General features: G+C 49.2%; 2 protein-coding genes across 2 annotated transcripts; both read left to right on the top strand.

Annotated features, from left to right (window-relative positions):
- Window positions 1–6,760: 6,760 nt before the first annotated feature.
- Window positions 6,761–11,171, top strand: LOC123151005 (probable protein phosphatase 2C 66). The gene is made up of 5 exons (XM_044570797.1): window positions 6,761–7,181; window positions 9,007–9,387; window positions 9,510–9,627; window positions 9,827–10,050; window positions 10,189–11,171. The coding sequence occupies exons 1-5, from the start codon at window positions 6,894–6,896 to the stop codon at window positions 10,750–10,752; spliced, it is 1,575 nt and encodes a 524-aa protein (XP_044426732.1). The 5' UTR covers window positions 6,761–6,893; the 3' UTR covers window positions 10,753–11,171.
- A 1,955-nt stretch (window positions 11,172–13,126) lies between these two features.
- Window positions 13,127–16,074, top strand: LOC123151004 (pre-mRNA-splicing factor CWC25). Its single transcript, XM_044570796.1, has 4 exons — window positions 13,127–13,522; window positions 13,888–14,035; window positions 14,378–14,539; window positions 14,667–16,074. Exons 1-4 carry the CDS (start codon window positions 13,335–13,337, stop codon window positions 15,897–15,899), a joined length of 1,731 nt encoding a protein of 576 aa, XP_044426731.1. The 5' UTR covers window positions 13,127–13,334; the 3' UTR covers window positions 15,900–16,074.
- The last annotated feature ends 288 nt before the right edge of the window (window positions 16,075–16,362 follow it).

Here is a 16,362-nt window from a genome sequence, read left to right as displayed (position 1 = left end):
AGGAGAGTGTTGTCTACGTACCCAACGCAGACCGACTGCGGAAGCGATGACACGACGTAGAGGAAGTAGTCGTACGTCTTCACGATCCAACCGATCAAGCACCGAAACTACGGCACCTCCGAGTTCGAGCACACGTTCAGCTCGATGACGATCCCCGGACTCCGATCCAGCAAAGTGTCGGGGAAGAGTTTCGTCAGCACGACGGCGTGGTGACGATCTTGATGAACTACAGCAGCAGGGCTTCGCCTAAACTCCGCTACAGTATTATCGAGGAATATGGTGGCAGGGGGCACCGCACACGGCTAAGGAATCGATCACGTGGATCAACTTGTGTCAACTTGTGTGTTTAGAGGTGCCCCTGCCTCAGTATATAAAGGAGCCAAGGGGGGGAGGAGGCGCCGGCCAGGAGGAGGTGGCGCAGGAGGAGTCCTACTCCTACCAGGAGTAGGACTCCCCCCCCAATCCTATTCCAACTAGGATTCTCGAGGGGGAAAGAGGGAGAGGGGTGGCCGGCCACCTCTCCTAGTCCTAATAGGACTAGGGGAAGGGGGGAGGCGCGCAGCCCCCTTGGGCTGCCCCTTTCTCCTTTCCACTAAGGCCCATGAAGGCCCATATGGTTCCCGGGGGGTTCCGGTAACCTCCCGGTAACCCGGTAAAATCCCGATTTCACCCGGAACACTTCCGATGTCCAAACATAGACTTCCAATATATCAATCTTTATGTCTCGACCATTTCGAGACTCCTCGTCATGTCCGTGATCACATCCGGGACTCCGAACAACCTTCGGTACATCAAAATGCATAAACTCATAATATAACTGTCATCGTAACCTTAAGCGTGCGGACCCTACGGGTTCGAGAACAATGTAGACATGACCGAGACACGTCTCTGGTCAATAACCAATAGCGGGACCTGGATGCCCATATTGGCTCCTACATATTCTACGAAGATCTTTATCGGTCAGACCGCATAACAACATACGTTGTTCCCTTTGTCATCGGTATGTTACTTGCCCAAGATTCGATCGTCGGTATCCAATACCTAGTTCAATCTCGTTACCGGCAAGTCTCTTTACTCGTTCCGTAATACATCATCTCACAACTAACATATTAGTTGTAATGCTTGCAAGGCTTTATGTGATGTGTATTACCGAGAGGGCCCAGAGATACCTCTCCGACAATCGGAGTGACAAATCCTAATCTCGAAATACGCCAACCCAACATCTACCTTTGGAGACACCTGTAATGCTCCTTTATAATCACCCAGTTACGTTGTGACGTTTGGTAGCACCCAAAGTGTTCCTCCGGCAAACGGGAGTTGCATAATCTCATAGTCATAGGAACATGTATAAGTCATGAAGAAAGCAATAGCAACATACTAAACGATCAGGTGCTAAGCTAATGGAATGGGTCATGTCAATCAGATCATTCAACTAATGATGTGACCTTGTTAATCAAATAACAACTCATTGTTCATGGTCAGGAAACATAACCATCTTTGATTAACGAGCTAGTCAAGTAGAGGCATACTAGTGACACTCTGTTTGTCTATGTATTCACACATGTATTATGTTTCCGGTTAATACAATTCTAGCATGAATAATAAACATTTATCATGATATAAGGAAATAAATAATAACTTTATTATTGCCTCTAGGGCATATTTCCTTCAAACAGCAGCATCCTGGACAGGGGCAGTAGCATCCTGGACAGGGGCGATCAAAGCAGCAAGCCCAGCCGGCAGAGTATCATTAGCATGCCTAGAACGGGCTCTTGGCGGAGTAGGCGTGCGCTGGAGCTCTCCAACGCCAGGAAGAGGTGGAGTCGGGGAGCGTTCAAACCCTGGAGGCCGCGTCGGCGAGAAGGAGATCAACGGGCGCATCATGGCCGTCGGCGAGCACAGCTCGATGATGGCGGGGCTTCGCTCCTGAAGGGCCATCCTCGCAGCACGGGCCGAGTCCCGCTTGGAAGTAGGGGAGGGCCAGAGGACCGACGTCGGGGAGCGAGGCGGGGAAGTGGGCGGAGTGCGCGTCTCCTGGGAGAGGCGCCTGGTCGCAGCTGGCCGCCTTTGCCTAGAGGGGCTCCGACCGCGCTCATCATCTTGAGGGGCCGGAGTTGCTTGGACAATTGGCAGCAGCTCCATGGCGATGGCCTCCGGGGCACTGGCAGAGCCAGAACCCAGCAGCAGGGCAGCATCAGCGGCCGGATCGGCGAGGGCAGCCTGACGGCGCCCGTCCCGGCCAGACCCGCCACGGCGATCCTCTCGGACATCTCTGCCATACCCACGGTGCTCATCACGAGGATCACGAGAGAGGCTACGTCTGAGTCGAGCACCCAAGCTTTGGTCGCTCCTGGGAGCGTCCCGCCCGCTTCGTCCGCGACGATCATCGCGATCGTCATCACGGTCCCGGCCATCACCATCATCTCTATCCCTGCGGTCATGCCGCACGGGGCGAGAGATTTTCTCACGCCTGTCCCTCATGTGCTTCTCGCCATCGATGATGTTGTACAGCCAAGGGTTTGGCTTGGAGACGATGTTGCCAGAGGAGGGGTCCTCGTGGATGTCGAGATGCACCAGAATGCGGTGCTCCAAGCCTTTTCGGCCATACACCGGCGCACCTCCGTTGCGGGCGGGAAGAGTGATCCAGCTCACCCTCGGCACCTTGCTTGGGCACGGCGTCCATGCCCAGAGCCCCAGGACCTTCGTTTGGGTCTTCAACTGAGAAGCAGGCTCGATGTAGTCAATGGAGCACCCGGAGCCGATGGCCTTGGCGACGGCTTGCTCCTCCCAAGCGTAGAGGGGAAGGCCTTCGAGGCAGAGCCGGACATGGTGCCGCATGTCCACATGCTCGGCGTGTGCCTCGAGCCGCCAGGCGCGGAGCTGAAGCTTGGTGTCGCCGAATGCCAGCTCGCGGCGGGAGATGGCAAGCTCGGCGTGGTGTCGGTGGATGAAACGCACGAGAAACTTCTCGGGGTGATGCAGCACCACGACGACGTCCGGCTGGAGAGCTCCAATCTTGTCGGCGATGAAGGCCGCCATCTCGGTGGTGGACGCCTGGCGGTCGCGGTCGAACCAGGCGACGACGGCGTTGGATTCCAGCAGGGCGATTTCCAACAGCATGGACGGCGTGTTGTGCACCACGGCGAAGACCTCCGGGCGGGTGGAGTGGTCACCCGACCAAGAGCCAATAGAGGAGCCCATCGCAGCTCGGGGACGGGGCGGATGGGCCGTCGGCAGCGACACACGCGGCGGTGGGGGGAGCGCAGCTTGGGGAGGACGAGGCGAGGTCGCCGGCAGCGGCGAGGACGACGTCGGGGGAGGCGCCTTGCGCAGCTTGGCAGCACCTGGACGCAGATGAGGCCGAGGAGTGTGGGTGCAGAAGCGCGCTTTGTGGCCCGAACGAAAGCACCGTCTGCAGACCACAGGGTCTCGACAGTCAATGGCGCGATGTCGAGAGCAAAGGCAGTTGAAGCAGAGGCCTCTTAACCACTCGGGCGGAGGGGGCGTGCAATGAATGCAGCGTGCTTGGCCGGCGGGCGTGGCCGACGGGATGTGACCTCCACCCAGGGTATGACCGTCGCCTCGGCCTCGAGCCCCGCGGCCGCCGCACCGTGCGGGATTGAATGCCCGTCGCACGCCCTGGACGCCGAGCCTTGGAAGCAAGCCAGCCATCCTGCACCATTACTCGCCATAAATGTCGCAGCAGCGTGGCCCACATTGAAGGTGGCAGGTGGGGCGGCAAGCGAAGCCGGGGCGGGCTCAGAGCCGGAGGAGCCGCCCATGCCCACGCCAGCACCAGCAGGGCACCCAGGCGGGGAAGGCGGCAGCGCCCCAGAGACCAGATCTCGATCCGCATCGAAAAAGGGCGGCTGCGCCGCGGGCTGCTGCAGCGAGGAGTGAGACTCCCAATGCAGCCGCGGGGGCGGGTGGAGGATGCTTGCCAGCAGCGATAGCGGCGGGGCTGGGACGGTGGCCGACGACGCCGGAGCGAACGCCGCCGGTTTGGCTGGTGGGGCTACGGGGACGGGGCTGGGGTTGGGAACGGGCATGGCAAGGATTATTGCTGCCTCAAAGAAGAGAAACACAAAACTCAAATTTGATGAACGGTCTTCCTTCTGATCCACCGAGAACAGAACACACATCGCTGGTCTGCGGAAAGGACACGTATATCATGTGGCGTGTTGGAAGCGAGCGCTGTCGAATGGATCTGCCCATTGAAACAGTTTATGTTTATATATGTATAGCACATCGGATTTTAAGATTCTTTTGGCACTTGCAAATAAGAAATACAAACGCTCTTTGTACCGTTGTGCCCGTCAATGTGCCGAGAAGACAGACCCACATGCTTGTTGGTGTGCCCTCGCTCCGATCCATAGTGTGGGGTGTGCCGATACCAGCAGCAGTACTTGGATTTGCTCTTCCTTACCACGATGGCCAGCAGTTTTTTTTTAAGAAAAGGGGAATGACCTTCCGGTCTATGCATCTGGAAGATACATGCGACTTTTTTATTGATTATTTTCGAGGATCTTACAAAGTAGAATAACAATGTGTCTGAATCCGTCATCTTGGCAACATCTGCCGCTACTCCTATCCAAATGATGAAGGGGTGCAAGCTGGGCCGCGTATCCAGACCTCTCACCTAAGCCTAACATCTAAAGCCGGAGGCCCCGACCGAGCCATCTGCCAGGTCCGGGGCTCAAACCGGTCTGACGCACTCACATGTGTCGTCGCCGCCATCTTCCACTGGTCCATCTTTAGAGCAGATTGATGTGACAACCTTGGCAGGTCCTCCACCACCGACGCCGCCATGACGTCAAACGACGACCTCCACCTACGCGAGCCTTCGTCCTCCGCAATTGACGCCACTGCGACGCCAGACGACGACCTCCACCTACACAAGTCCAACTCCAAGCAACAGACGTAAATCCATGCTAGGATAGGGCCACACCACCGTCATCGCCCACCACCCACAAGCGCTACCCAACCCCAAGGTTCCCAAAGCGGCGCCTTCAAGAAGGGGATGACGCCGTGAGCGCCGCCGCCGCCCAACAAAATTAGTGCTTTCGCACGGGAGACCTAAGGAAAGGAGAAGTGAGAAGATCAGTCCATACCGACGCCTCCAAGGAGGAAAACGGCGCCCCGGCACGGCCGCTCATGGCCGGCCAAGGATTTCGCCCGAACTAGATCCCCGCCACCGGCAGCGTCTCCTGTACAGAACCAACGACCAAGAGGAAGCACGGTCCGACCAGGCTGGCCCGCACGCCGAACAGGGGAGGAGGGGAGGCGCCAGATCGCGCGCACTGACCGCCGCAGGCCGCCAAACACCACCGGATCTCACCACCCGCGCAACCGGGACGCCAGATCCACCGCCTGCATGGCTGCTAGCCGGTCGTGCCTTGCCAATGGAGTTGCCGTCTCCAGATCTGGGGTTCCCCACGCAAAGGCAGGGCAACCGAGGCCCCGCCGCCACCATCCTTGGCGCCCTGGGCTTGCCGGACGGCTGCCTCAGGCGGCGGTGAGGAAGGGAAAAGGGGGGGTGAGGAGGAGGGGCGGCTAGGGTTGGGAAGAGGGGCGGCCCTGTTGGATGCGCGGATGCAGATAGTAGACAGAGGCAGGATCGATGGCCAGCAGCACTTGTACTTGGATTTGCTCTTCATAATCTCCTCATTTTCACTTACCAACATACACCCAATTCAAACTTAGAAAATGAGGAAATTATGAAGAACTGTATTTCCTTGAATGCATGAACAATGTATGTTTTCTAAGGTGTACTGGTATCGGGATGGTATTAATATATTCCCTTTCATATAAAAATATAACTACATTCCATGGTATAACTCGAGTCGGTGTCCTTTGCTGTTCGGAGCTGTTGGTGGTGACTTGTTCGAGTCGAGGCACGACTCCCTGCTCATGCGAGCATGGTCTTCACTTGCGTAGCATCTCACGGTCAAGACCACGGTGTGCATGTAACTGTTGAGATCGTGGAAAAATGGTGACAACATCACAAGATGACTTTGATTTGATGGTGCTTCTCAAGCATTGGTATCGAGCTTTGACGTGAAAACCCAAGGTTTGGCCTTCGGTGGTAGGATCTGATGGCGATGACATTTGATAGTTGTTCCCTTATGGAAGACATTGCTCTTGGAGAATTTCTTCTCATTGTATAGAATGATGTTAAGAGATGAGTGTGGATATGGTTGATGTTGTCGATTATCTTTTTTTTTTGACTCCACCAAGGTGTACCTTCGGTTTGTTAGACTTTGCTAGTCGTCGGTGTGATTTTTATGAGTGTTGATGTTGGCTATGTGCATTTTACTTATACAGAGGCCGAATGTGTCCTCATTGCGTTTGTATCCCTTAATCCCGCATTTAAGCTAATAAAAATTTCTTTATCATCTTTAATAAAAAGCCCACAGGAATGCACAAAATTACCACAACAATCTTTCATTGACACATATATCCATTATAAATCTATATTCATTGACACAAAGATACATCACTATAGAAGCCTAGACAAAGTATTTTAACATAACTTGGAGATGATTTTATCTTGGAGTAAAATTCTCCCCATCCTAGGATTCCTTCACCCAAAAGGTGGAACACCATGGCTCCTACATGCTAAACATAATCCTTGTACTACTCCCAACCTAACCCCACTTACTATAAAAAAAACAACAATTTTTAACCTTTTGTTTAGCCCAAATCTCCAAGCAGTAAGAAGGCCATACAATACAAACCAAATGATGCAAAAAGGGAAGCTCAAGCCTACAAGACGAGGAAACATCAGGCATCAAAACCCTACAACCACCATAGCATTAGCACAGCGCCGCGCAGCAGTTACTGCCGCCCCCAACTCTGTGCTCCGCCGTGTTGCCCCGCTCCCATTGGCCGCCATGGGCTCCTGCCTCTCCACCCAGCCCGGCGACGAGCCGGCCTGGCCGCTGCGGTGGCGCAAGAGGCCCCATGGCGAGCGGGAGGGCACGGCCGCCGCCGGCGCCTTCTTCTCCGGCGGCGGCGCGGGTGGAGGCGGCAAGAAGCTCCCCGGCGAGGGCGAGATGACCGAGGAGGAGCTCGCGCGGGTCCCCGGAAGGACGTGCGCCAACGGGGCGAGCGCCGCGGCGTGCCTCCACACGCAGCAGGGGCGGAAGGGCACCAACCAGGACGCCATGGTCGTCTGGGAGGTAAGCTGCCGGCACCTAGCAACCGCTATATTTTTCCTTGCTTGGTGGTTTGTTCCGGTGGATTCGGAGTCCCGATCGGCGGCGGCGGCGCTCGGTCCACGGCCGATTCTTGGTTCAAACCGCGGCCTTTCTAAGTCAACCGCTGGCGTTTACTCTGGGAAGTCTTCCTTAGGCGCTTCCTGTTAATCACTTGGTTTGTGCCTGGATTACTGGTGGATTTGGATTCCAATGTTGTTTGAATCAAGGGGAGATGCGTCTTTGTCCAGCGGAGTGTTTGATTCAAAATGAGAGGGATTTTACTTCAGAACAGTGATTAGTTTAGATTTCTAGTGGGGTTGCAGTTGGGTCATTGTTTAATTTGGTTCTAGAGGATGAAACATTTTTTGCTCTTCTGGATCGATTATTATGAAAACGAGCAGTCTGCTATGTTTTTGTGTGTGCTCCTAACGTTTTTCTGATAATTTCTTTTAAAGTGTTCTCTGGTAGATGGGACATGAGTTGGTTGTGGTATTGAACCACTGTTCTTGCCCTTGGCTTGATTCGAGACTTTGTGCATGGTGCAAGCAAGATCCTTCGCGGATGTTTGTACCTTTCTTTGTTTTGTTCTCTTCTTCGATGTAAAGAACGTTATGTTCTTGTTCCTTTCTTCACATGGATGTGATTGAGGGGTCAAGTGATTGGCTGTGGGGATTGATAGCTGGCTTGCTCTATCTAGGGTCCATCCCCTTCAATTAATCAGTCCAGCTTAAGTACTAGTGCTCCAACCAGTATATTGGTTCCTTAAGCAGTAGGCTCTGTGATAACAACTGGAGTTCAACGTTCCTTTTTTTTATCAATTCCTCAGAAATTAAAATATTATTCCTCAAAAAACAACTGGAGTTCAACTGAAGAGAAGGGCAATATGGGCTATTATTATTATTATTATTATCAGTTTCTGGAGAACTAGGACTAGCTAAAATGCATGTAGGTATCCAAGAATCACTTCTATGCATGTAGGTATCTAAGAATCATTTCTAAGATGGATGAAGGGTCATGTACTTAAGATGACAGCAAAGAGAGTTTATGCCTGACTGCCTGTAGATTCTCAGAATAGTGCTTTTGATTGCTAATATTCAAAGCAAAAAGGTACCTCCTTTATTGGAGTGGGAGGTACTTGCTTGACAAATTTGTAGTGTTTCTGTTGAAATTGAATTGAATCAGCCTTTAGTTCTATCGACCGCCTTTTATTCCTTCTCCCTGACAGTCTTTTCTCATATCCATCCTTTCTTTGAGATGTAAGTTATACTGGCAGCCAAATTTTATCGTGTTTCCACATTTCATTGTGAGTAATAGAACTTTCTTAATGTAGTAATATTCTCAGAAATTACAGATTGTGGTTACGAAACAAGCCTGCTGAATTAATTTAGTCACATGGTAATATGCCCCATGAATTAACCTTGACTAGCTACTGAGTTTTACCCTGGTTTCTTAAGTACTATTTGAAGTATGATTATCTGATTCCTTCCGTAGGTAAATTTCCTACATTTTGTCTCCTCAAAATGCTTTATACCAGTGAAGTCACGCACTCACTCTACCATATTCTTAATATTTCCTGGTGAAAATATGAGCATAATGATTCCATCAATACAGTTTATTGTAGCTCGGCCCATCTCTTTGATACCTTTTGTGGAATAGCAAGGTCATGGCTGCAGTTACTTGTTAGAAATGAACAATAGTCCCTACTAGCTGATCAGATCACTTGACACCGAGGGAAAAGCTGACACTTATATTGCAGTAAATTGTATTTACATGACAGCTACGTAACACTCCCTTGCTTTCACTGCAGAGTTTCAATTCAAATGATAGTGTCTTCTGTGGCGTGTTTGATGGTCATGGTCCATATGGTCATTTTGTCGCCAAAAAAGTTAGAGATTCTCTTCCTGTTAAGTTACTCGCACAATGGAAAACTAGTGCTAATGTGGGCACTAGTCCTCATCTAAACGGAAGCATTTCCGGAAGTTTGAACTCCGAAGAAACAGCATCTGCTGTTGATGATGAATGGGGTGAGTCTGCTGATGTTGAAGGGAGTGATATGCTTCCTGAGACATTCCTTCCACTTAAACAGTCTTATTTGAAGGCTTTCAAATTGATGGACAAGGAGCTCAAGATGCATCCTACGATTGATTGCTTTTGCAGTGGTAGCACGGCAGTCACATTGGTCAAACAGGTGATTGATACTTCTAAACATGCCTTAGTGTTCGTAGATAAATTGCTGACTGAAGCTTTTAAAAACAAGTGGTGGAGTATAATTTTGATTGATGGATGAACTGGACATGCCTTATTCTCCAGGGATGGGATCTTGTAGTTGGAAATCTTGGGGACTCGAGAGCAGTAATGGCGACACGGGATGCAGCTAACAATCTAACTGCTGTACAACTCACTGTTGATTTGAAGCCTAACCTTCCCAGTATGTTCATTTCTCTCCTTTAATATTTTAATTGTTTTTTTCGATTTCAGTATTTTCGTGTGGTTACCATACTCTTCCCATTCTCCCTGTAAATGCCTTGATCAAACTATCATTTAATATAGTGGCTATTACTAATTATCCAGATTGATCACTTTGTTTTTGTTTTTTTAATAATTATTCTTCATTTCTTTTTCTACAGAGGAAGCTGAGAGGATCCAGCAATGCAGAGGAAGGGTTTTTGCTCTTCAAGATGAGCCAGAAGTTTCAAGGGTATGGTTGCCGAATAATGATTCTCCTGGACTGGCAATGGCAAGAGCTTTTGGAGACTTCTGCCTTAAAGATTATGGCTTAATATCTGTTCCACAGATATCATATCGCCGTCTTACTGAAAAGGATGAGTTTATAATACTAGCCACTGATGGGGTATGCTTCTTAGCGTTTTACTAACAATGGTCCTTCAAATTAGAAATTTCATATGTTCAGGCATAAAGCTTTTACATCCTTCACCAGCTTCAGTCCTGTTATATGTTATTATATTCAGAAAAAACTCAATTGCTGCAGGTTTGGGACGTTCTTTCAAACAAGGAGGCTATTGATATTGTGGCTGCAGCTCCATCTCGAGCAACTGCTTCCAGGGCTCTCGTTGATTGTGCTGTCAGATCTTGGAGATTGAAGTTCCCAACATCCAAGAGTGATGACTGCGCTGCTGTCTGCCTGTTCTTGGACCACGAAAAGTCACCTACTCTGGTTGAAGAGAGTGAAGCCGAGAATGAAAAGGCAGAACCTGCCAAGGATGCTTTAATCTCAGATGCCGGTGATAAAATCAATGAAGACATTGCAGATGTGAATGAACACATCTCCAGGGAAGAGCATATCCCTGAGCCCACATTGGAACACTCATCCACGCTAAGAAATGTTGATGAGATTATGCCGGTGGACGAACCTCCTGTATCAAAGGAACCTGAAAGGTGCGGGTCTGCCCGCAGCCTGGCTGACTGCATATCGACAAACGAGGAGGAGGAATGGTCTGCGCTCGAAGGCGTGACACGGGTAAATTCCCTCTTGAACCTTCCAAGAAAACTCTCAGGTGACAAGAAATCTACCAGCTGGAAGAAGCGACGCTGAGCTAACATTATGAAAAAAAAAACCATCTGCTCTGATGAAAGTCAGGCAGGGTGCTCGCAGTGGCGCATCACAGCCGATACCGGCATTTTTCAGCCGAGTGCGTGCAAATTCTTCGGCCGATTTTTAGGTCCCTGCCCTAGATTGTTTCAGGCTGGCTGGCAGGTGTGTACATTCAAGAAGATTGTTTTTTCTTCTTCCTTGTGGTATTTGTCAGGAGGCATTCCATGCCTGGGCTTCTTTACTTGTATGTGCATATGAAAGTTTTTGTTCTGTGAGAAGCTTTTCTGTAAATCATGTAAGACCTCCTCTCTAATGTCGGGATGTTCGGTTGTAGCTGTACTAGAACAGTAACTCAATTCTCTATGTGTAGTAGGCCATATGAATTTTCGCCTCAAGAGTGTAAGCTTCTTTAATCTGTACCGGCTCTTCTCAAGATTATCTCTTTCTTGCCTTTGCATAAGCCTTGAATTTGGCAGGAATTTAGGCTTCTTATCAAATATAGGATGCCAAGAGATTTGGTGCTGGTATGTAAACACACTGATATTTCTACATAGTCGCTATAAGGTCATATGTTTACTATAAAGTCATATGTTTAAACATAATAGTTCTTATGGAAATACCAAAGGTGAACATAGTTCCACACGCATCCACAATGTACGGCTGTCGCCAGTGTGTCCAAGACGATGTGTTCCTCGAAGGCATTCAGGGTGGATGGTGCGTCGGCGAGCGAAGTTTTGCAGAAGCTGGTGGTCTTTGGAGGTGTCTGGCGTTGGTCGAGGCGCGGTGTTGTGTTCAGTTAGGACAAGCTCTTCTGCTTTTGTAGTTTTTGTTTGGTCGTTAGTGGTTGTCTCCGGACTTGCTCGGGTGTGGTCGTTGTTCGCAGCGAGTGATAATCTTCTTGTACTTATAGTTCTGTCTTCTATAAAGCTACGGTACGCCTAGGCGTACTCTCGGAAAAAAAAAATTCACGCGCATCCACATGAATAGTAAAATTGAAAAACATAATTACTCTCCCAGATTCATACTACTACTTGTCCTGCTTTAGTATAACTTTGTTATTTAAAAAAAATTTGGGTATCAAACTTGGTTGGCCGTTCAACTCACGAGTGAAGTTTCGTGAAGGAATGACATACGTGGTATTCTTGTGAAGAAAATACAATCAAAGCCTTAAAACAATGCTTTTTCGTAGCTTTCATTTTGACCTTTTATAGCTTTTTTTACTCAGGTCTTACACATGATTCTTTTTTGCGGAAAACATGGATTTGATTGGTGTCATGACATCGAACTTTATTTACAACAATAATCTGACTTGGAGGTTTTGAAAGCCTATGGACAACCCACTCTCAAAGTTGTTGGAGTACCGCGGAGGAAGATCGATCGAGAGGGGCAACCCGCTCTCAAAGTGTTTTTTTGTCTGATAAAACTTTTAATCTATTCATCATCAATCATATAGTAAAACGGATACCAGAAATATTAAAAAATTAGTACATTCAAATCAGTAGACCACCTAGCGACGGTTACGACCGCCGTCGTCATCGCCCCTCCCTCACTGGGCCTGGCAAAACTTGTTGTAGTAGACAACCGGGAAATCGTGTTGCTAAAGCCCTATAAGACCAACGCACCAGAACAGCAACCATCATTGTTGAAGAGAAGTTTAGATCAGAAGTATCAACCTGTAGACATACGAACACAAACGAACAAATATTGGATCCTCATGGATCCACCGAAGACAAACGCGGACCGAATCCCACGAGATCCGCCGGAGAAAAATCTCCACACGCCCTCCGATGGCGGCAGAAGCACTATCGGGACAGGGAGAACCTTATTTCATCTTCAGAGAGCCGCCGCCGCCTCGTCTCTTTGAGCAGGACACAAACCCTAAGAAAACTCATAAAAGCATTCAAAAAATGAAGCCCTATCGTCGGCAAAGGTCGGGATCTATCACGCCTCCATGGCCCTAAGGCCACAAGAGACGATGCAGACCGACATCGGCGCCGACGGGAGACAGAAGAAACCCTAGTGCCAGCTGGGTACGATGCTCTCAAAGCTGTTGGAGTACCGCGGAGGAAGATCGATCAAGATAGCTGCTATTCACACTAGTACAAGTTTTCCACAAAATCAATTGTTAAGGATATTCCACAAAATCAATTTGTTTAGGATATTCCACAAAATCAATTTTTTTCCACAGAATCAATTGAGAAGTTGTGGACAATGTTCACGGGATATTAGGCCCGACTTGCCGGCTCCGCGGCTCGGCCCAAATAATATAATCTCGTTGGGCACAACGGGCCCGGTCTCGTTTCCACACAAAATACGCTTTCCCGTGCGGAAAACGGGGGCTAATTGATTACCGTTTAGTCGCTGGTGGCTGAGGCGGCGGATTGCGCTTTGGCTACCTCCCGATCTCTCTCTCTCTCTCTCTCTCTCCCCCATCTCGTTTCGTTTGGAAGCCGACGCGGAGGAGGCCAAGTCGCGAGGAGGCGGAGAAGCCGGCAGGCAGGCTGCGCCGCTGCCAGGTCCAGGTCTAGCGCCTCAGGCAAGGGAGAGGGAGGGGGAGGAGCAGGAGGAGGAGGTTGCCCGCCATGGGGATGAAATTTCTGAACAAGAAGGGGTGGCACACGGGGAGCCTCCGCAACGTGGAGAAGGTGTGGGTGGCGGAGCAGAAGGAGAAGGAGGAGCAGCACAAGATCGAGGAGTACAAGAAGCAGCTCAAAGAGGAGCGGGAGAAGGCCGAGTTCCGCGCCATCCAGGAGCAGGCCGGATTCAAGCCGTAAGCATCCCGCATCCCGTCCCAATCTGTCCGCTCTTTTAGCTAGCTAGGGTTTCGGGTGCGGAGAGATTAATTGACGCGCTCGTGAGATTCAATTCGATTTGGTGGTTTAGAAGAGGCTGCTTTGATTTGGCAGTCGAGTCACATGGGATTTAGGCGCAAATTCGCAGGATCTGAAGTAAATTCCTGTTTGGTTTTGTGTAGGATTACTGGTAGAGGATATCTGTTTCACGGGCTAAGTTTTTCGTAGGATCTGTTCATTTCGATTTGTCACGCAAACTGTTGGGAAATCCTGAATTACTTTTCTTTTTTTGGGGGAATTTTGCTGTCACTTGCTTATGTATATGTGGTTTCATTGTTTGCAGGAGGCAGGAGAGGTTGGAATTCCTCTATGAGTCAGGGCTGGGTGTTGGCAAGGGGAGTTCGGATGGATTCCAAGCACTGCAGCAACCTGGCCCAGCGGTGGCCGCTGCCGCCTCCTCTTCTGCTCCAACGGCTGCTGGCTCTTCCAAGGTATCTCAGTTGTTCCTTTCTTCGTGGATTTCAGATTTGCACGTAATTGGGCGTATACAATTGTCAAAGAAATATCGATGTTACTTATGTAAACTGTATGTTTTCTTCTCTACTTTTGAATAGAGATCAGATACCTGTTTGGTGGTTTCATATTGAATTATACTATAGGTTCTCTTATTAATAGTTGAACTGATAATAAATACGGTAGTTTGGTTTATAGAAAAGACAAACCTTGTTTTTAAGGGTTTATCAAGATACCTATCATCTATCATTGCATCACTATATACAGCTTGATTGATTTTGCAGTTGCAGCGCTTATTTTGTTCTGTCTCGATGTTTCAGGATACTTCCCTGGGAGCTCTATTTGAGGAGAAGCCTCAATCTGCAAATGACACATGGAGGAAACTTCACTCTGATCCTCTACTCCTAATAAGGCAGCGTGAGCAGGATGCTATTGCAAGGATTAAAAATAATCCAATCAAGATGGCCGAGATAAAGAAATCAGTAAGTTCTCAGAATTGATTCTCTGAATTAGAACTAGCTTGTGAACTCATCCACACATAGCAGCCTATTGATGGTTTCCAATGATTTCATCTGAACTACACTCTCTGATACAATCTTATTTCTGTAGATGGAAGCAGAAAAAATGCAGAAGGAAGAAAAGAAAGAGGAGAGAAAGCACAAAAAACATCGTCATCATAAGTCAAAGAGTAAGAGGCATCACTCAGCTGAAAATTCTGATTCGGATGACGTAAGTGATGGCAAGAACGAAGGGAGAAAGAAAGTTCCTTCTGCTCCAGAGCACAAGAGGGAAGTGAAAAGGTCAAGGCATCAGAAGAAAGAAAGTAGACAAGAATCCTCGGATACAGAAGATGATGAACCAAGGAAAAGAAGGCAGGAGATTTCAGAAGATGATCAACCAAAGAGAAGACGACAAGACAAGTCAGAAGATGCTGAACGGAGAAGACGGCGGGAGATGTCACAGGATGATGAACCAAGGAGAAGACGGCAGGATACGCCAGAAGATGATGAACCAAGGAGAAGACGACGGGATACGCCAGAAGATGATGAACCAAGGAGAAGACGGCGAGATACGCCGGAAGATGATGAACCAAGGAGAAGACGGCGAGATACACCAGAAGATGATGAACCAAGGAGAAGACAGCGGGATATGCCAGAGGATGATGAACCAATGAGAAGGCGACGGGATATGCCAGAAGATGATGAACCAAGGAGAAGACGGCCAGAAATGTCTAAGCATGATGAGCATCCACGCCGGGATCGGCCAGATGCTGATGATAGGAGGAGACACAATTCGGGTTCAGACCGCCACCATGCTTATCCAAAGCATGACAGCTCAGACTCGAAGCAGAGAAGTATTGGAAATGGCCGGAACAATGGCAATTCCACTTCTGAACACCGCTCCCATGCTGAAGTCGCTTCAGGAGATCAACGAAGACAGGAGAGCCGGCAGGGCAGGGAACTAGGTTCAGAAGACCGTGGAAGACAAGAAGGCCAGCAGGGCAGGAACAATGGGCCCACAACTAACCGCCGTCGAGGGGGCGTGCACCATATGTCGGAAGAGGAGAGGGAAGCTCGTCTACGGCAAATGCAGGCAGACGCCGAGGTCCACGAAGAGCAGAGGTGGAAGAGGATCAAGAAGGCTGCAGATGATGATGCCAAAGAGGCGTCCACGGTGGCTGCAAACCAGTTCAGAGGGAAGAATTTCTTGGAGGACGAAAAGAAGAGTATATTTGGTGCTGAAAAGGGCGGCAGCGCCACCATCGAAGAGAGCATCCGCCGCCGCGCCTATTATTCTCAGGGTGGCGGTGATGCCCATGAGGCCAATGCGTTCAGGCGGTGAAAATCCCTGGAGCTGCTCAGGCTTCATATATTTCTGTTTGCATCTTTGTCTCTGGTCTTCCTTTTCCAGTCTCATGTTTGTATGATGTACGATATTTGAAGGAATTTTAATGTCGTGTACAAAATACATGGTCCTCGTTATTTTGAATCCAGAAATTTGTATTGAAACTAGTTAATTGCCCGTGCGTTGCCAGGGGCATACATACTTCAGTGGTCCAACATCAATCGTTTGGATCCTCGTTCACACCCTTTCACTCCCCCTCCCTCCCCATTTCCCTCTCATATTTTTTTCAATCTAGAATACTAAAATTGGCCATGCATTATTTTCAAGAGAACAAAAATGATTGTACATTATGATAAGATACTAAAAGACATCTTGTAATGTATGTAGGCTCCGTCCTGAGACCACAAGGACCCAAATATTCAGAATCTCTACTCTTATAAAAAGCAGAGTTGGTGATGAT

The sequence above is a fragment of the Triticum aestivum genome, chromosome 7A (assembly GCF_018294505.1).
Source record: "Triticum aestivum cultivar Chinese Spring chromosome 7A, IWGSC CS RefSeq v2.1, whole genome shotgun sequence".
NCBI lineage: Eukaryota > Viridiplantae > Streptophyta > Magnoliopsida > Poales > Poaceae > Triticum > Triticum aestivum.
The sequence above is the reverse complement of the archived record's forward strand: the minus strand, read 5'-3'. Positions and strand labels throughout refer to the sequence as shown.